The 20,802-nt window shown below is 41.7% G+C and overlaps 1 protein-coding gene across 9 annotated transcripts in view; it reads right to left on the reverse strand.

The window, feature by feature from the left end:
* The window catches only part of VPS13D (vacuolar protein sorting 13 homolog D), a 224,840-nt gene that overhangs the window by 161,211 nt on the left and 42,827 nt on the right, over positions 1-20,802 (reverse strand). For all 9 annotated transcript variants that reach the window (XM_089773059.1, XM_075906826.2, XM_089773062.1 and 6 more), the window contains 9 exons: positions 20,291-20,442; positions 16,593-17,627; positions 14,732-14,822; positions 13,312-13,438; positions 10,550-10,730; positions 8,624-8,806; positions 4,482-4,707; positions 2,374-2,584; positions 446-617 (listed from right to left, as the gene is read on the reverse strand). In XM_089773059.1, the coding sequence (XP_089629185.1) occupies positions 446-617; positions 2,374-2,584; positions 4,482-4,707; positions 8,624-8,806; positions 10,550-10,730; positions 13,312-13,438; positions 14,732-14,822; positions 16,593-17,627; positions 20,291-20,442 (2,378 nt within the window). The remainder of the gene's footprint in view (positions 1-445; positions 618-2,373; positions 2,585-4,481; positions 4,708-8,623; positions 8,807-10,549; positions 10,731-13,311; positions 13,439-14,731; positions 14,823-16,592; positions 17,628-20,290; positions 20,443-20,802) is intronic.

A 20,802-nucleotide genomic window follows, 5' to 3' on the forward strand; every position in this document is an offset into this window, starting at 1 on the left:
AGAATTTTCCTCAATTAAATTTGATTAACATATTTCAGAAAAATAAACTTTTAAAATAATTGTAATCTCAACCAAGAAAAATGAAATTCAGTTCCACAGTAATGTTAAAAAAATAAATTTCATTTATTTTATTTTATTTTTATTTTTTTTAAATCTCCAAGCCTGTTTAAAGCCACTGCTATCCACGGACAATTACTACTGTTCATAATCTCTTTTCAAAACAATTTCTGATGCAAGCAGTGACAATAGAAAATTATGATACAAAATTACAAATAGGCTCCTCTTTATTCCTCTGATTGTTCCTGAGACAACACAGAATTCCCCAAACACAATGAGTTCATTTACTAGAACCTTTATTACCAGTGAAACAGTGTCATTTAACAAAACCTAGACAGGACTTATTTGTGCATGTTTTTAAGCTAGCAGAACTCAAAGTTTCTCTCACATGAATTCTTGGATCCTGCAGATCATAAGGTCGCATAAACTCTTCTATAGGTTCCCCAAGGTTACTCTCCAATAGTCCTCGAATAAGTTTATATTTACTCAGATCCAGAGAGCAATGGACTGATGACAGATTGCCATGAATTGATATGTTTGGAACTGCGTGACTTATCTCCCTATAACAGAGAAAGAAACAATGTCATAAAACCTTCAATTGGAGTGCTTATGCATGGGAAAACAATGAATTGCAGCATCTTTCATCTACATATAGGTTTCAATGGTATCTGGCAAGTATTCTTTCATTCAAGACATGGTACCAATTTAAGTGACAAATCACAGGCTCATTGCTGCATTTTAAGGTAAATTTTTTAAAAGCACCGAAGGGACTGAAGTGCTAACATCTCACTGAAAGCCACGTGGGTGCTTTTGAAATTTTTACTCTAAGCCTAAAAATGTCCAAAAGTTCTTGACTACTTTCTAGATAAATATGAATTATAGAAAATGCTTACAGTATTTTTATTTTTTACACTTTATTTTGCACTTTGTTTAGTGCTTTATACATTGGCCGACTTCCATGGTTTTGGGTGGGATTTGCTAAGGGTCTTGAGCAGTGTTCCCTTTAAGGTGTGCACCTGCACGGCCGCACACAAAACATTCTAAGCCCACCCACCTCCACTGCAGAGCCGCACAGCAGCACTCATCTTCCTGCTGGCTGTTCCAATGGCTGGGTCAGTCGCTGGGGGTTGGAGCCTCACCCGCGTGGTGGGCAGGCAAGCGGCTGCCACCAGGGGTTGGGGCCTTAGCCGTATGGTGAGCGGCTGCTGCTCGGGGTTGGGCCACATGGCAGGCAGGTGGCTGCCAGCGGGGGTTGAGGCCACAACCACAAGGAAGGCGGGCAGCTGCTCCAGAGGCCAGGACTGTGTAGCTCAGATACTGTGAGGGAGGAGGAAGGAAGCTAGGTAGCCCCCTCAGAAAGACACCAGTAAAGTGTGTCCAACAATGAGTATACACTCGACTGGCCACATGCAGATTTTTCAAGACTGGGTTGTTGGTCTTGTTAGTCAGTTATACAGGAGTGTGGGCAAGGGCGGACCTAGACTAGCTGCCAGCTACTGGCACCCTAGGTGAACCATGCAATTGGCACCCCCACCTCCAAACCCCTCAATGATATTGCGCCACCATTTGGCACCCCATTTAACTTGGCACCCTAGGCAACCGCCTAGTTCACCTATATGGACGGGCCACCCCTGAATGTGGGGCATTTTACAGATACATGCATCATAAGTAGGAACCTTTGGAATGCCATATACGTGCAGGATCTGCAAACACAGATCAGATGGCTGGGTTGGCGGGGGCCAATGGCCCAGTCTGTCAGTATATGTTAACTAGCATTCTGGTAAGTCACATGAACAGCTCCATTACATTAAACACTATTCACTGCAATAGGCACAGCACCTGTTGTCTACAACTCACAATATTTAAGAATAACTGAGGTTGTAGTGTGCCTGTATACCTAGAGGTGCAATCTCTAGGAGGGAATTTGGGTGCAGGAGAAAGTAGAGAAGAGGAGGATGCTGGCTCAGGGAGGGGGCTCCAGGCTGGAGAGTGTTGGGGTGAGATGTAGGGTTGGGGTGCTGAGCAAGCCACAGGCTTGTGGCTGTGAGGATGCAGGAGTTTGGGCTGGGGTGTATGAGGGGCTCAGGGCAGGGAGGCTGGGTATATGATGGGCTTTTTTCAAGTACATGTAAAAACTATAGTATGAAGTGCCTCATATTTACTTAAAAACTCCTTAGCTGTGTAACATAGGTAGCAATATTTCAAAAATATCAGTAAAAATGGGGGGAGACTAAACTGTGTATTCCACTGTGGAGTTAACATTATATATTAAACCACAGTATAGAGTGTGAAATTATCCAGATAATTGTGGCTCACTTGTCTAAGTTTCTCTCTACTTGCAGCTTTAATCCAAAAGGTTCCGTTAAGAGACTTCCTCCTGTCTGCCTCACAAAGTAGGAAGGGAAGTTCAGATCTGCACTGGTGTTCTCTTTTCCCTTAGAATATTCTCCAGAGTATCTCTCTGCAGCAAAGATGTCCATGTTCTGCAGATCAACCACAATGCAGTCTAACAGGCAGATATGATCCTCTGGAAGATACACAAGATTCAGATATCAATAAGATTAAGCATTCTGAACCAGGGGAGTTGACCACCATGCTGGGTCCCTGGAAAAGGTGTCACACGGTCATCTTCTCCCCAGCCTTTACAGCTATCCAATACATAGCACTTGTGCGATGATTTAAAGAGCCCAGAGCTCCAGGTTCCACCTCTGTCACAGTAGCAACAGTGGTAGCCAGGAGCCCTGGGCTCTTCAAAATCATTGGATCCTGGGGCAGTTGCCCCCCTCTGCACCTCTCCCCCACCGTCAATGGGCCTGTTCTAAACTAATGAAACCACCTACAGAAGAAAGTTGACTTTATTATGGAAATAATTCTCTTCTGTTTATGTTCTGCTGCTGCTGCACTCATCACTGTGGTATCTGATACACATATGCATTAACTCATACGATCAATTCCTCAATTATGTGAGCACAGAATGTGTCATGGAATCCATGTCATGCAGCAGAACTGTGCTACAAAATTTAAACTTTCATGTTCAGGCAAAAGTTATATTTCTAATCCTTGTTAGGGATGTTAAATTTAGATTAACTAACTAATCAAACAGTCAATGGGATTTCCATCAACCATTTGATTGGTCTATAAGGGCGCCTCCACCTTTGAACTGTAGCAATAGCCTTCTGGGCTTTTGCTACAGTTCAAAAGCGGAAGCCCCATAGGGTGCATGGAGCCAGCAGGGAATTGGCCCTGTGCTCCCTGCAGCACCTGAACATTTGAAATTTACAAGAACCCCAGTGAGGCTCTTGTACATTTCAAAAGCAGAAGCCCTGGAGGGAGCGGGGGCCAATGCGGGACTCCCCAATCCCTGTGGTGCCTCAGCCTATGAAATATACAAGAGCCCCAGTGGGGATCTTGTATATTTCAAAAGGAAGCCTAGCAGTGAGTTCAAGGGGCGACTCCCCGCTGGCCCCGCGCTCCTTACAGCACACAACTCAGCCTTTGAAATGTACAAGAGCCCTCGTGGGGCTCAAGTGCATTTCAAAAGCAGAATCACAGCAGAAGTGGCAGGAGCAGAGACTGCTTCAGCTCCCGCTCACACCATTTCCCACCGTGCCTCTACCTCCCCTGCCTCGCACGGAGATGGTGCTGGGGGGCACTGGCTTTTAAGCCAGATCCCCCCCAGCACCAGCTCTTGCTGCACCCCTTGCTGTCTCTCTCGGATAGAGGCAGCAAGGGGCAGGGGGGAGGGAGGAATCGACTAGTTGCTTCACTAGTGACTAGTTGCTTATGTCCTTAATCTTTGTGGTTGCAAACATAACCTTAAAAATGTGAATGGTGTAGTAACATCTCTCTGAGTTTGCAGAGTGAAAACAGCAACAACAAATTCCGAAAGTTAAAGATAAACACAAAAATCTCACCATTGTTAATTACATTACTGCTGATCACTGAAAGCCCAATCTAATTCCTACTGATTTCAGTGAGAGCTGGATTAGACACATGCTCACATATATAAACTGCTTATTACTCATTCCCAGAAACAAGAATTCCAAATGTTGACTGCTCTGCTATCCAAATCTTCAGCTTCTTCCTTCCTCTATAAGGAAGTTATGCAAGAAAATAAGGAACATAGGACCTAATATACCGAACACGTTGGTAGTTTCCATATTTCATTAAAATTTCATTTTTTTTTTTAAATCTTAAAAATGAAACCTTAGATTTTGAAGTTCAATTCTGTGGACAAGCAGTGTATAGGGAAATCTAGCTAGGTTTTTATCACCATGGCATGCATGGTCTCTCTCTTCTGTTATCTATGGTGTTATGAAATTTAATTACAACTGTTCAAAAAGGAAGGACACATTCCTACACCCTCCATATGAATAGTAAAATGAGGGAAAGTTAAGTAGGCTGCCCTATTATCTCTCACATACCTGGATTGTCAGAGATTTGTGTAAGAGGTGATTTTGGTGGTTGTCCTTGCTGTTTAGTCAATGTACTCAATCCAGACTCGCTTTTCAGATTCATATTAGTTCCAGAAGATGATCTCATGAATAACCCTTCTGTCGGGCTCATAACCCCCTTAAATTCATCTGAACTTGTTGTTTTCTTTATGCTATGTTTTGGGGTTCCCAGCGGTGAAGAAAATGGAACAGAATCCTGTTAGTGAAAGGAATACGGTGATTTATATTAGAGATTGCACTTCTCATTTTAAAATAGATTAATACATGGAGTATCGATGAAGTAATTTTCTAAAAACTAAGAAAAGTGGAAAAAGTAGTATAACCACTAACCATAAACAAAATGATCTATTTGAAAAACAAAACAAAATGTCACTCCAAATTGTGGCTCTCCTTAAATATTAGAACAATTCCAAAATGAAGTCATATAATCACATATGAAATTTTTGTCCCTGTTTTTAAATTACTCATAAATTTTCACTAGAATAAGATTTACAGTCTAATACATTTAGAAAATAGGAGTGAAAAGTCTACATAGACTTTTTTTAAACTTTCAGAAAAATATTTCATTAAAATTATTAATTAAAGGGGTAATATATTAGATATTTCTGATATAACTGCAAGTGTCAGATTTCATACATTTTATGATCCATTTGTGCTAATTATTTTCAGGCCTTTGAACACTTGGGTAAAAAGTTTTCAATGGTGCCTTTCCATATACTCTAGACACCTTATGCATGACATAAAATGCACCCCAAGTGCAGCAGAACTATTTCTTTAACTCTCCATTAGTCCACAACATAAAAACCCATATCTCTTTTCCTTAAATCATTTCCCACCTTTACATTTACAATTCCACAGAAAGAAGAGGAGCTTTGTTTATGATTAGTATTACACCTTTTCTTCACTTAGATTTTAACAGTTTTGTGCACTAAAGTTTTCCATCTTGAAAACACAATATCTAAACATCAGAAGATTGCAAAGGACCTACTATTTTGCTTTTTAATTTTCTGGGATTTCTGAACAGTGGGAAAGGAACTAAAAATACGTTAATGTCTTGGGATCTATTTACTACCTCCCCCCATTAATGCTCATATACCTCTCACTGAGCACTTCTGGGGGGTTATACACCTTCTTTATAATCCAAACCCAATTCAAAGTTACCTTTATGGATTTGGGTTTTTTTTTTTTTTAAACACACCCATTAGATTAAACTACATTTCATCTAGCTGTGCACTAATTACAACCTACTTTTCTCATTTGCTTCAGCAATCTTGTATTTCTCACTTTCCTACCCCTACTACTAGAATTTGTTCTTTCAATTTTGTGCTGTGCTTGAGATGCTTCAGAATGGCACCCCACTCATGAGCAATTAGTAATTTCCATGTCTTTAAATTTTCCCTCAAATGCTTCCTTTTAGTTTTAAATTTTTCTAGTTGTAAAGTTTAAGGTTTCTTTATATGCAACTTTTATCATATTCCTATCTAGTTAAAGAGCATGCAACCCAAAAATCACACCCATAAATTTATAAATTTATATTTAAAAATCCAAACATGGTCCTCTTCAGGCATGTATGAAAAACTTAAAGGAGAAATAAGTGTAAGAACACAGCAAAATAAACTGAAATCCAACACTTATGGAATTCTACAAAATCACTGCAAAAAATTCACTTTTTAATATATAAAGTAACATTTTTATATTACGTGCATGAATGCTGAATTCCACAATGATCTTTTTTCTTTAAATGAACACCCAACACCTCTGAAAAGATATATTAATACCTCACATAAAATGGAATCTTCGTATGCACTGCCTTGCAAAATCAAATCCTCAGAAATAAATGAGTAAAAGAAAAAATTCAATTAAAGACCCCAAATGACACACACATCTTGTATTATTCAACATTTACTAATACAATTGCTTATGCCAAGACTTAAAGTGATTGATATTCATACATTTTCTCCCTGATTGCCAAATATTAATGTAAATACCATTTTAATCTATCAATGCAGCAACATTGCAGGGTGTCAATTCACCATTAGAATTCCATTATCACCTTGTAATAAACACACTTCACACTTTTAAGCACAGGTTGGCAGGAGTGTACTAGCAATCAAAATAAGCACAGGAAATAGGTTGAGAACAGCACTCCCCATGACGTCATCGCTGCGTACCCCTCAAACTCCGCCCCGTGTCATGTCCAGCATGCGGCACAAGCGGCGGGTCAGGCTCTGCGTGCCGCATAAAGCATGGACACGAAGCCACTCGGAGTGAGGGGCAACGGTGTGCGGACACGACGGCCCACTGGATGATGGCACATCGGGAAATTCCCAGTATCCAGCTGGGCCAGTCTGCCCCTGCAGGTTGGACTTCGCTGGTCCGGCACCCTCAGTACCTCATTGATCCTGCAAGAGTAGATTTGCTGGACCAGGGAAGGTTCCTTCCCTCGTGGTGATGCTGCCACTAAGCTAGGGCTGCTGTCTCAGACTCTGGCCCTCCTACTGCCAGGGCCAAAGTTCTGCAGTTGGGGCAGAGCTCCACAGTCACCTGGCTCTGCAGCTGAGGTAGAGCTCAGCAGGTGTCTGGCTCCACAGCTAGGACCAGAGCACTGCAGCCAGGGTGGGGGGATGGGACTGGAACTCTGTATTTCTCTATCCTTCCCCCCTCCCTTCTCTCTCCTCCTGAGTCTCTGGTGCCCCTTACAGCACTCCTGCCTCACCGCCAGACCTGCCTCTTCCTGGGCTCTGGGGTCCAGGAACATCCCATGGTCCATGCCAGGCCATGGATGTTGCCAGACCATGGAGTCCTGGTTAAGGGAGGTACAACCTGAAACTGATCCCAAACCTACCTTGCAGGTAAAGGTGGAATAGGAAGGTTCCATACAAATTCCACATATTATACTGTTCCTCTTCTCATTATCAGGATCACTTAATTTTGCTTGGTTTTGTTATGGGGAAAGGGAGGAAGGAGAAAATGCATCACACCACTTCTGCTCTAAAACTCCTCTCTTATCAAGAACATTCTAGCTATTCTTAAAGATCTGGCCCTACTTGACTTTACTGACCCAATGGGAATTTTATCTGGCTTTTGACAGCTGGTTCAAATCCTGAGATTAGAGACAAATTATTGAAAGAGCACTGGCAGTCAGGCAAAGGAACTGAAAGACTTTTTGTACATCTCATTCAATATTATGAAACCATTTTATTAGCAGCAAGACAGATGAGACTGTAATGCAAAATAATATAGAAAGATGGGATAAACTTGTTAAGAAATGGGAACCCACAAAATCATTACACTGACCTTTACGAGAAAAATATACTATCAGCTAAAGCAGTGTTTCTCAAAGTGGGCTGCAGGTGGCTTTGGGAAGTTGCTAGGGGGGCTGCGGTCCACTGAGAAACACTGGATTAAAATACTATTTTCCATTGTATCCTCTAAAGTGTGTGGTGATGTAATAGCCTATGGGCATAGAGAAGAAAAGAAAATTCTCTGGACACTTTGAATGACATTTAATGACATAAAATAGATGCATTAAAAAAAAAAAAAAGATCAATACAGGCTGAACCTCTCTAGTCCAGCACACACTGGTCTGGCAACATCTACGGTATGGCATGATTTTAGTTACCTCAATGTCTGCTTATCAAGAGCATGGCCAAGTTTCCCAGAGTCCCATAAAGTTTATTTACAGCCACCAGTCCTGGCTCTCAGGATTCTGTGCAGTTATTCAGCTCTAATTTACCTTTACATAAGAACTCAGCAAGCAGTGGAGATGCTGGCAATGCTGATAAGTGTAAGCATATTTGTTATGCTTGATCTATGTATTTCCTTGTGTTGATACAGTTAATTGTTGTGAAGAGAGCTGATAAAGCCTTGGCTAAGCGTAGGCTTATATATGGCATACCAGTACCGTAATACATTATTAAGCAGCATTGTTCTGTTTATTTGCTAGGGTGAAATAAAAAGGGGGAGAAAAAAAAAAAAGAGACCCATTCACTACAATATTGACTTCCTGTGGTTCAGTACCGATCAGGTCTTGAGGGTGCCAGACTAGAGAGGCTCAACCTGTAAGGAATATTCTTTCAATTCAGAAAGATAATATACACAATTGTCCTTACCTTGTCTTTTAACGAGAAGGTACCTGGTGTGTCTGCAAAGAGAAACTTGTTCTTAACTTTCAATTTCCCAAGATTAGCCACAATAAGATGGTTAGACTTGGAACTTTCAGGGATAAGCAGAACAGGAGCACCAGCTTCAATGTCAAGAAAAACTCGAGAGGCTCGCTGTGCCTGATTTCTCACCTGGTGTAATAAAAATCCAATTTAAAATATAATTTACCACAGAATAATTTACCAGAAGGCAAACATTTTTGATAATCCTGTAACATCACTAATCATTTTTGTAACCTCTCTGTATATAAGCTTTTCAAAGGGAAAATTTATTTTCTAGTGCGTTTAATATCTGATATGAAATTGCTTTCTCCTCTTACTGCACTTAGCCATTTTATTATTAAAATACATTCATAGGCAGTCCAATTAAATTTTTGCTATGTTACTGACAAATGTTGATAAGTAGCATGTTTATATTACACCTGGAAACTATATATAGATGGATTGAAACCTGAGAAATTCTAAAATTTCTCCCCACCTACAATAGCAAATTCTTGTTTCAGCTATACAGAAACAGATGACTTGTTTGGAAAGAAAGGGCTGATGAATATTGTGAGAACAAGCCAGAAGTCGTGGAAGAAGAGTAAAGCATAAAATATTTTACTGTCCCAGCCAAACTCAATTACATATTAAGATGGTAAACTGAAGTAAAACTGAACTATTAAAAATATCAAAATTTCAAGTTAGCTACAAAATTGTTATTTACGTTCATCCTAGATTGAAAGGAAGTAAATAATCACATCTGTAAATCATTACAGCTAACAATATTTTTCATCAGCTCTCTTAGTGAAAACAGATCAGGCTGAAATTTGAAAAGCAAATGAAAGAGAGGGTTTTGACTGTCTACATCAAATCAGCAAAATTAAACTAAGTAGGATTAAGAATTCCTGAAAGAATCAGGCATTCTTTGCAACAGAGAGAAGAACCAATCTAAATTCAGAAAACAGGAAATTGGAGCCAGCATTTACTGTTTCACCTTCAGAGTTTACCTTACAGTCAGATAAAAGCACAATATAATCAATTCCCACAGGCCAGTGAAAAGCAAATGAATTGTATGTAATCTCTCTTCATTTCCTGACACAAATAATCTCCACAAAAATGTATAAACATGGCAAAGAAGAAGCCATAAAAAATTCTTTATACAAAATCCAACATCTTAAATATCTGTCATTATCAAAAGATGATATGCCATGAAAATGGCTGTTTCTTCCAACAGAACCCCAAGATGTTTCTACATTTTGACACTTTCAGAATACAAATATTTCTATTACATTTCTGAAAAAAATTATATTACTAAAATAATGTTCAATCACCTAATAAATACTACTCAAAAACAGGAAGAATTAACTTGTAGAGTAAGAACAGTTTAGGATTTCAGATATTACAAACGGAAAAAATCAATTAGATCATCATATCCATTCTCCTGCAGAAAGGGGATACAGTTTCCTTGTAAATTCACCAATTAGAACTTCTACAAGAGATTTATAATTTTATTTTTTATAATACAGGTGTGACACACAGGATAACTGTTAAAAGACTGATTGAACTTCATTTATTGGCCCTGGTTGCATTGCAAAAAATTATATGCTACCATAATCACAGAGATAAGTATACACTTACCCGTGCACATTTAAAATGTAATTTTTTGGGGAAAAAAAATCAGAAGTGATTTCCAGTAAATTTGATCCCTCATAACATCTCATATGCTAGCAATGTTATGCATCTCGTATAATATAAAGAAATCAGACCTCATTACAGCCTAATACTTCTCAAGTTTCTGTGAGATGATGTGGTAAAACAAATGAATGACATATTTCAAAGCCAGGAATGTCTACACTATACTAAGAAAAATGTTGGGGGAAAAAACAAACATACTGTTTGTCCTTCAATTGCTGCTCTCTGGCGCCCTAGGACATCCTGAAGCTGAGTGAAATGTTGGATGAAAGATACCACTTCTGCCTGAAAGCGCTGAGTATGCACATACTGAACTGATGCCATCCGCAAGCTGACACGAATATCACACTCTCTTTGTAGCAAAGGGTCAGGTCGCCCATACCTGTGATAAAAAAAATAATTGAATAAAAAATTAAAAACCTCTACACAATTTCAAGTTCACTTACACCTGAACAGCAACATTTGCAAATTGTTACAATAAAAAGTGATCATTTTAATAATTGTAACAATACCTTACACTTGTTCAACTAAAAACTGAACTTACAGCACAATTTGAAAGAATAAGTTCTTAACTAAATCCTAAATTACTATGCACTCGTATATATACCACTGTGATTAAATCAAGCTATCAGAAAAAAAATGAAATTCTGAATTTTGACTTATCTTTAACTTAGTAGGTCATGCCTATATTTTGCAAATATCCAGAACAGTGATATTTTATCTCTCTAACACTGTATTATGTGTTACAACACTTACATCATAAGTGGCAGTAAAAGAACATTCAACTCTGAATGTCAATGTGTTCTATTAGTTTAAGTTGATCTTCATGCTAACAAAACAATTTTGCAAGTGACAGAATAATGAAGACAAGACATTTAACTTCAAAACATTTGAATACATAGAACAAAATGTCATTTAAATTGAGCACAACTGCTGTAGGACAATGTTGAAAAGGCCTAACTCTAAAAGTGAGACAAGTGGAAACAAGTTTACTGTAGTTCACAGATGGTACCAAAGGTATCATTTGTACTGAATGGGAAGCTTTGAGGACACAATAAAACTCCAAACGTCATTAGTAGGGCTCGCCAAACCGTGGTGAGCCCCGCTCTCCAGCCGTGCTGTCCGGTGATCTGTGCATGCGCAGATCACCCAAACCCGGCTCTTGTGGGTTTCAATCTACTCGCCACGAGCGAGTAGATTGTATTATTTGTCGAGCCCTAGTCATTAGAATAGTTCAGATTTTTAATCATAACACTAGCTGATCCCCTTGAGGGGTCCAAAGATTGCTGGCAGTATAACATTGAAGGAAGTCCCCTCTCTACTCTGCACACATCCTCCCTTCCTTGCTCTTTCTGTATACAAGCAGTCCCCGAGTTACGCGGATCCGACTTACATCGGATCCGCAGATACGAACGGGGATTTTCTCGCCCCGGAGGACTGGAGCGGCGGGACGCCTGGTCCTGCCGCCCGCCTCCTCCGGGGCGAGAAAAGCTGCTCCCCGTCTCCCTGGTCTGCTGCGGGAGCCAGCAGACCAGGGAGACGGGGAGCAAAGCGGCGCAGGACCCGGGGGCCAGACCCGCGGCCGCTTCCAGATCAGCTGGAAGCGCCGCGGGTCCGGCCCCGGGTCCTGCGCGGCTTTGCTCCGCGTCTCTCTGGTCTGCAGACCAGGGAGACGCTGAGCAAAGCGGCGCAGGACCCGGCCGGACCTACGGCGCTTCCAGCTGATCTGGAAGCGCTGCGGGTCCGGCCCCGGGTCCTGCGCCGCTTTGCTCAGCGTCTCTCGAGTCTGCAGACCAGGGAGACACTGAGCAAAGCCACGCAGGACCCGGCTGGACCCGCAGCGCTTCCAGCTGATCTGGAAGCGGCCGCGGGTCCGGCCCGGGTCCTCCGCCGCTTTGCTTCGCGTCTCTCTGGTCTGCTGGGGGGACGCAGCTAGTGTCCCCCTCAGCAGACCAGGGAGATGTGGAGCAAAGCCTGGGGCCTGTGGTAGAGCAGGTGGGGCGCTGCCGGTTGGTCCCGCAGCACCGCTCCTTGGCGCTACTGGACCAACCCAGCAGCACCCCAGCTACTCTGCCCCAGGCGTCCTGATTTAGCCGCTGCTGAAACTGACCAGCGGCTGACTACAGGAAGCCCGAGGCAGAGTTGCTCTGCCCCGGGCTTCCTGGAATCAGCTGCTGATCAGTTTCAGCAGCAGCTGACTTGGGGGCGCCTGGGGTTCTTAAGTTGAATCTGTATGTAAGTCAGAACTGGTGTCCAGATTCAGCGGCTGAATCTGGATGCCAATTCCGACTTACATACAGATTCAACTTAAGAACAAACCTACAGTCCCTACCTTGTACGTAACCCGGGGACTGCCTGTATATACACTCTGTAGCCTGCCACTATGAAAAATATGCCACTGCTTCCATAAACACACAGCCCTAGGCCACTAAAGACGACCATGGAGTTATGTGCATATACTTTTTCTGGGTCTGATGCCAACTTCCTTAAAATGAGACTTTTGCCTCTATGTTAATGGGAGCTTTTTCTTTGCAAAGAACTCAGGATGAGGTCTTTACTGTGTTTATCTACACAACATGCTTCTTTCTAAAGTTTTAAAGTTAACTTTTGCTCTAATAATAATAAACTCTTTGTTTAACAATAGTATCAAGTAACTCAAAACAGTTAAGTTAAAAAAACAAGGTGCTATTTTATTTAGAACAGATCAAACTTGTTTTTGTTTTTCAAATCACTCTTGGCAGAACCATAAACAACTTTTCTAAAAAATGCCTTCCCAGGTATATGTTGATTAATTAAAATTACCAATCAAATTCCTAAAAAAAGTATACAATAGATACAACAGTAGATTTTTTACATCACAGCTTTCAAGATAGAACAGTTTATAAGCTAAACATTCTGTTGTTTTGTTGTTGCTTTAATATCCTGTTAAACACTGTTCAACAAGAAAATGTTCAATTTCTTACTTGTAAATTTGGAAAATGAGTGCCTCTTCACCACTTGTAGTGAACCGTTCTCTATAAAACTCTCCATGAGAGGTAAGATCACTTAGGGACAGGCTTCCAATGCTTCCCTGTAGGGCTAAGTCTCCATCTACAAAACAAGAAAAGGCCATTATCTACCTTCGAGAATATTAATATTAATTAACTGTCTGAAATAAATCCCTTGTCATTGCATGATACAATTACCTTTACTAGGACAACCTAGACTTTAACAGACTATTGAAAAAACAAAGAAATAGGAAAACACAAAATACCACATTCCAAAAATCAAAGCAAATAATTTCCATAAGTAAAATAAAGAGGCTGTGCTAAATAGTTTATGTTGGCAAAAATGTTTGCATATATAGACTAACCATTTCATTTCATGTGTGTGGGGTTCCCTCTAAAGATGTGAAAGGTGAACCGGTTAGCTTCATCCTTACTGTTTCCAGTTAACTGGTGGGGCTGCTGTGGTCCCATGGCTGAAGCATCCCCATCTGTGGCGGGCCCTGGCTCCTGGATCAGCTGCCACCCCCACCTGTTCTCCTTTACTCGGCTAACTGGTTAAACACTATGTTTAACTGGTTAACCAGTTAAATGGGATTTTACATCCCTAAACCCGAGGCCTAAAAACTGACTAGTACGTATACATTCTGAAAACTAAACATTTTATAGATATGAAAATCTCTCTCATTGAGAAAAATCAATGTCACTTTTTATAAAACAAAACAAAAAAGATTAAAAAACGAAACCAATTAAGGTCCTAGATGAATTGAGCATAAAGGTTTAAGTGTTCAGCATGCTACAAGGGCGCAAAAGTTGCAAAAAGAGGTTGTTGTGAGATTAATCCTCTAAACCGAGTACCCTATTCTTCACAACATGCTGGAAATTCTCTTTAAGATACACATTTGGATGGAATTAATATAAGACTGGAAAAGAATGGCTTCATGACTGTTTAAACAGAATAGTTATGCATAACTGTCTTTCACCATTGTAAAGGTTTACAAAAAACTAGACATGGCAGGATATAAAACGCCATTTACAGAAAATGAACTGGTTCTATATATTTATGGCACCTCCAACTACTCAGAGTTACCTAATCTATACAACCCTGGCTTTGAGCACAGCTTAAAGTGAATATATTTTTCAAAGTATTATGAGGGTATTCCTATTTCAGTGTTTACAAGGAACACCATAAGATACAGTATAAGTCATATGTGTGGAAAAACACTGGAAGCTATCAATACCAATTAACTACTGAAAGTCTGCATTCAAACTTGCCTGACCTGACAAGCAAAAAACGCCCAGTAAAGGAAAACCAGTTCAAGACGCTATTTCAAGTCCGTGAATTTTCCTCATTCTAAACTATATGCATTTTTAAATGTTAACTACCACCTATACTCACCTGTCATTTCCAGGTACGTGACAAGTTTTGACACATTAGCTTTAGCCAGCTCACTGGTCGCCTTATTCAATACTAAGGATAGGGAATGAACCTAGTCAAGCAAAAAAAAAAACAAGAGAGTGATATTATGTAATATGATCATAACTGGAACCAACTCTGAACTGACTAGAAAAGGGGGAAGTAAAGCCCCTCTTTCATTGAAAAACAAAAAACCCTCAATTTTAAAAGAAAACTTTTGCCATTAATACCCATATCATGCCCTCCACACAAGACTATCTAACTTGCCTGCCTTTCTGATGATCCAAGCCCCATGTTGGAATCCCTTATCACTCATTTTGTCATTGCATAAAGTTCAAGGGTTTTGTTCTTATTCACATGGTCCTTCACAGCTCTGCCCATCCTTCCACATCTGCTAGTCTCCTACTGCATTTTCCACTCTTCCAATAGCAGCCTTAACTATCCATTTCTCCCACAGTTGCCTTTGTGTTTCCCTCCAAGTATCCATTATACATGGAACATCCAAGTGAACTAGCCAAGTTCACAACCCGATTCTCCTCCATATGCCATTTCAAGACACACTTCTACTATGACTCCTAAATGAACTCAGTCCACTAACAAAGGGCATATTGGGAGGCATGTCTCATCCTTTTGAGTAGAGATTTATTTACATTAAAAAAAACTCAAGTTACTCAGAACCCCTCAAGGACTTACTACAATTAATTTCATCCTCCTTCCCCTTCCCTCTTAATGTTTGTGCCTTGTCACAATTACATTGCAAGATCCCTGGGGAAACAACTGTATTCCTATGTGTCAGTGCCTAGCATAATGAATAGCCAATTTTGACCAGGACCTTTGGGACCTAGATGGGTGTAACTACCACCTAATTAGTCTTATAAGACTCATTTGGGGTCTCAATTCCACCGACTGCAAGTCATAGGGGGCTTGTTGAGCACCATAAGGATCTTAAGGATCTGCATCATAAGGATCTTAAGATTTTTAATTGACCGCTCACACTAGCTCTACAATTGTGGGCTCCAGTGAGCATTGAGGACCATAGCTTAACCACCCAAATCTTCTTTAGAAGGGTTCTTCAGAGATTTCCCACACACTCACCACTCAAAATTTTAGGAGACTCGTGGTTGCCCTCTTAATCCCTAAACCAGGCAAGCCTCCTGACACTTGGCAGGGGCCTCAAACTTAAGTGGAGCATATAAACCTCAAGAAGGTTATGGTGTCATCACTATAAGGATGTTTTGGGGGCCCAACAAAGCCAATTTCTCCCTAGAAGACTCATGAGGCTTGGTCATCTATGGCATGGGAGGATGACCCTAATTAGGAGTCAAATAAATTCTGACAAGCATAATAAAATATCCGAGATGCCTGGGGGTGATAAGATTTTGGGGTTTCAATTAGCTAGATAAAATTAGAAGGGAGCAAGAAGTCTTCCTAGTCTGCTCCCTAAGGATTGCGGAGGTGGCAACAGTATTGGGGCTCTGACTACTCTCCTACCACACAACAGATGACAGTCTCTGTCCTCCTCAAATTATCATAGAACAGACAAACCCAGTATTCCAAAACACTGGCTAGCCAAGACTTTCCTCTAAAAATCAAATCTGTTCGCTTACCCCAAATACAACATCTTTGCAAAATGAGGGTTTAATAATAATCAAATTACAATTTATATGCATTTCCCTCTAAAGACTTTGGAATAATTGAGATTTACTGCAATACTGTGCATAGTATACATATGAATGATCACCACTGTAAATATAAAATGTTAAATTAAAAACACACTATTTCCATAAAGCAATGCCTTATGGAGACAAATATGGTAAACCCCCAGCACCTCTATTTCTAGTACCTTAAGTTTCAACTTAGTGTTTACAGGATCCTCAACTTCAGAAGTCGGTAAGACATTTGTTTCTGATTTAACCATCTGCTGAATATCCTCAGGTTGTTGCTTCATAGCATGGTTGTCAGCAGTGGAGCCAATCCCAAAAAAATCCAATATCACCACCCAGGTTTGCAATGTTATTAAAACGTCAAGGCAATTGAAGTCAACATCCACGCTACGGTTAATTTTGTTATAGCAAGAAGAAAATTCAGAATGTTTCTTGTCCACTAGGAATATATTGATATGAACCAATGAATCATCAAAGTTATTTTTTCCAGAAGGGGCCTTCGACTTGCTTAATGTTGGAGAAGGAGGTGGGGTAAAAGGATATTCAGAATCAGCATCTTCTTTTTGTGCCTTACGGGAGGCACAAATTGGTCTTTGGTATAACTGAAAAACATTTGGTGCTTCTTCCATGTGGGAAGGGAGGGAACGTGGCATGTCTGGATACTCCACATTGGATACTGATGGGCAAGATTGGGAAAGATATTCCTTGTGCACTAAACTGGAGGGTTTGGGTGCACCCCGGGATACCATGAGGTTCTTGTGCATGGAATCTGGACTTTTTTCCAACAGGTCTTCCATCAACAGAGAACGCAAGGTAATCTGAACAGATAAAGTATGTGGATGATCCTTAGTGAATTCAACATCAAAGTCCTGAAACTTTAAGCTGACCAGACCTTGTGCTCCAAGTGTAAGATCTCCACATAACTGAACCTGGAGTTCTGAAATATGAAAGTTTGCTTGAATGTGGGTAAAAGATTTTGTTTCTCTAACAGGAATCGACTTGTTTGGAACAGCAGAAAAGCTGGAATGGCTGAACAATCCATTCTCCTTCCGTTCATTCGAGAACTCTGATCCTACACTACGAAGTAATGCTGAAGGAGAACTAGGATAAGTTGAAGATGTAGAACTGGATACAAATTTATTCAAATCTTCATCGTAAATTAAGTTGTCAAGGGTTTGCAAAACTTGCTCATACACATGTTTTGCTAGCACCACCTGCATTTAAAAACAGTCATCAATATTTTCCATATTCAGCAAGTGTGTAAAATATCTCCATACTTTCTTAATGTTAAAATTTGTTATAGTACTTTAGGCCCCAACAACTGACTTTCATTAAAATTCTGAAAACATCTTGTAGAAAATCTTGAAAAGCATTCTATTCATTATCAAGACTGCTTATCTGCTTAAGTGTATCTGCTTTGCTTCCTTCTACGCACCACCTCCATCCACCATTGTTATTTGATTTAAGAACATTCAAAACAAAAAGGCATATAAATTCTTAACATTTCATCTTTCTACAGTTTCTTCCCATAAAATTATACTCCTCTGTCACACCATCATAATTTCCACAGCAACTAATCAATATCACAGGTAAAGGATTAGCCTTTAAAGAAAACACTGGCTCAATTTATGGTGAATATTTGAAATACACAACAGTCTGTTTCAGACTGAAGGGAGGGTAGGTCTGACTAGAGAAATCCTGCATACAGCATAGAAGCTAGTACAGAAATTGAACTGTTCCACAAATTCAAGATTTCAATATCTGCAGTCGCACTAAGCTTGCATTGGAAATGCTAAATTAAAAATCGGGGGATTCAATCACAATGAGAAAGATACAACATTTTTGATCAATGATAACTTTGTGTTCGTTATAGAAACTATGAGATTTTCTAAATGCCATGTCATAACATAGTTTTAACAGAATTTGTTTTTAATTAAGGTTGGTAAAAATTACCAGAAGGACAGCTCTGAAGAGTTAATTCCTTTTTACCACAGCAGTAATGCACCCAGGCAGTGGCAGTACAGGCAGTCCCCGGGTTACGTACAAGATAGGGACTGTAGATTTGTTCTTAAGTTGAATCTGTATGTAAGTCGCAACTGGCGTCCAGATTCAGCCGCTGCTGAAACTGACCAGCGGCTGACTACAGGAAGCCCGAGGCAGAGTTGCTCTGCCCCGGGTTTCCTGGAATCAGCCTCTGATCAGTTTCAACAGGCTGAATCTGGACGCCAGTTCCGACTTACATACAGATTCAACTTAAGAACCCCAGGCGTCCCCAAGTCAGCTGCTGCTGAAACTGATCAGTGGCTGATTCCAGGAAGCCCGGGGCACAGCAACCCTGCCTTGGGCTTCCTGTAGTCAGCGCTGGTCAGTTTCAGCAGCGGCTGACTTGGGGACGCCTGGGGCAGAGCAGCTGGGGTGCTGCCGGGTTGGTCCAGTAGCGCGCAGAGCGGCGCTGCGGGACCAACCGGCAGCGCCCCAGCTGCTCTACCACAGGCATCCGGAGAAAAGCTTGGACTGCTGGGGGGGCGGGTACTAGCTGCGCCTCCTCCCCCCCAGCAGACCAGGGAGACGCGGGCGAGGGACCAAGATGCACCGCGGTCCCGCCGCCCGGGTCCTCCGCGTCTTTGCTCCACATCTCCCTGGTCTGCTGAAGACCAGCAGACCAGGGAGACGGGGAGCAAAGCAGAGCAAAGCCGCGGAGCATGCCGGCAGCGGGACAGCCACGGCGCGTCTGGGCTGTCCACTGCCCGCGTGCTCCGCGGCTTTGCTCCGCTTTGCTCCCCGTCTTCCTGGTCTGTTGGTCTCCAGCATACCAGGGAGATGGGGAGCAAAGCCTATGAGGACGCCGGCAGCGGGACAGCCACGGCACGTCTGTGCTGTCCGCTGCCCGCGTGCTCCCCGGCTTTGCTCCCCGTCTCCCTGGTCTGGGGAGACGTGGAGCACAGCCTCTGAGGACGCCGGCAGCGGGACAGCCGCGGTGCGTCTGGGCTGTCCGCTGCCCGCGTGCTCCCCGGCTTTGCTCCCCATCTCCCTGGTCTGGGGAGACGTGGAGCACAGCCTCTGAGGACGCCGGCAGTGGGACAGCCGCGGTGCGTCTGGGCTGTCCGCTGGCCAGGTGCTCCCCGGCTTTGCTCCCCATCTCCCTGGTCTGGGGAGACGTGGAGCAAAGACGGAGCATGCGGGCAGCAAACAGCCCAGACGTGCCGTGGCTGTCCCGCTGCCAGCGTCCTCAGAGGCTGTGCTCCACGTCTCCCCAGACCAGGGAGACGGGGAGCAAAGCCGGGGAGCACGCGGGCAGCGGACAGCACAGACGCGCCGTGGCTGTCCCGCTGCTGGCGTCCTCAGAGGCTTTGCTTCCCGTCTCCCTGGTCTGCTGGTCTCCAGCAGACCAGGGAGACGGGCAGCAAACCCCGTTCGTAACTGCGGGTCCGACGTAAGTCGGATCCGCGTAACTCGGGGACTGCCTGTATATGCTTCCCACCCGAAAAATACCTTGACTTTGGGGAAACGATATGGGATGAAAGGATACTTTCTAGTGTCCTTCAATCCTTAACCTTTACTGAGATTCCTAACAAGCATGCCAATTAGGACAACTGTAGTGGGTGTTCTGGTGATGTAGCTGGAGGATGACTAGGAATGAGACAGCATCAACATATTTCAGGCAGACTACCAAAATGCTTTATGATACTAACTTCTGGACAGCATCGTCCTGGGTTAGATTTAGACTGGAAATCTGGAGGAAGAAAGCTCTGTATTCCATTTTTCAGTACCCTAAACAACTCAGTCCCTTACACTGTTCTTCTATATAATCAAAAAAGTCGCTCAGCAAAAAAATGGCTAACATAGATTTATACTGGTAAATATTAAAGTATCATACCTGAAGGGGATTGACAAATTTCCCCTCAATTCTCATAATGCTTGATATTCCAAGGTCTTCATTGCTCAAAGGGAATGTCAACTCTAAATCTCTGTCTACTGGGATCTTTTCCAATTTAAATTGGATAGTGGTGTTGTTCAGAATGTGAAAAGCTGTTATTAAAAGAACAACATACATTTTTATGCCCAACATCTACATTATTAAATACTAACCAGATCATACCAAAATATAACAGTTAAAATAAAATTTAAAAAAATCACACCACCCACCGAATACATGATTAACCTGGAGACTAAAACTAACTGAATAAGCACACCGCGGAAAAGACAACATAATTCTACTTTTGCTGATCTAATTGTGAATCTTTAGTTGTACTAAAACATATTTAAAAACTGTAGCTCTGATTATATTTTAGCAAGGCTGTGCATGGGTGCAACTACTGAATTTTCAGATTAGTATTGCAAAATCTGGATACAAATTATTTGTCCACATTGTAATTAAATTTCCAAACA

The sequence above is a fragment of the Pelodiscus sinensis genome, chromosome 24 (assembly GCF_052426305.1).
Source record: "Pelodiscus sinensis isolate ZL-2025 chromosome 24, ASM5242630v1, whole genome shotgun sequence".
Lineage (NCBI taxonomy): Eukaryota > Metazoa > Chordata > Testudines > Trionychidae > Pelodiscus > Pelodiscus sinensis.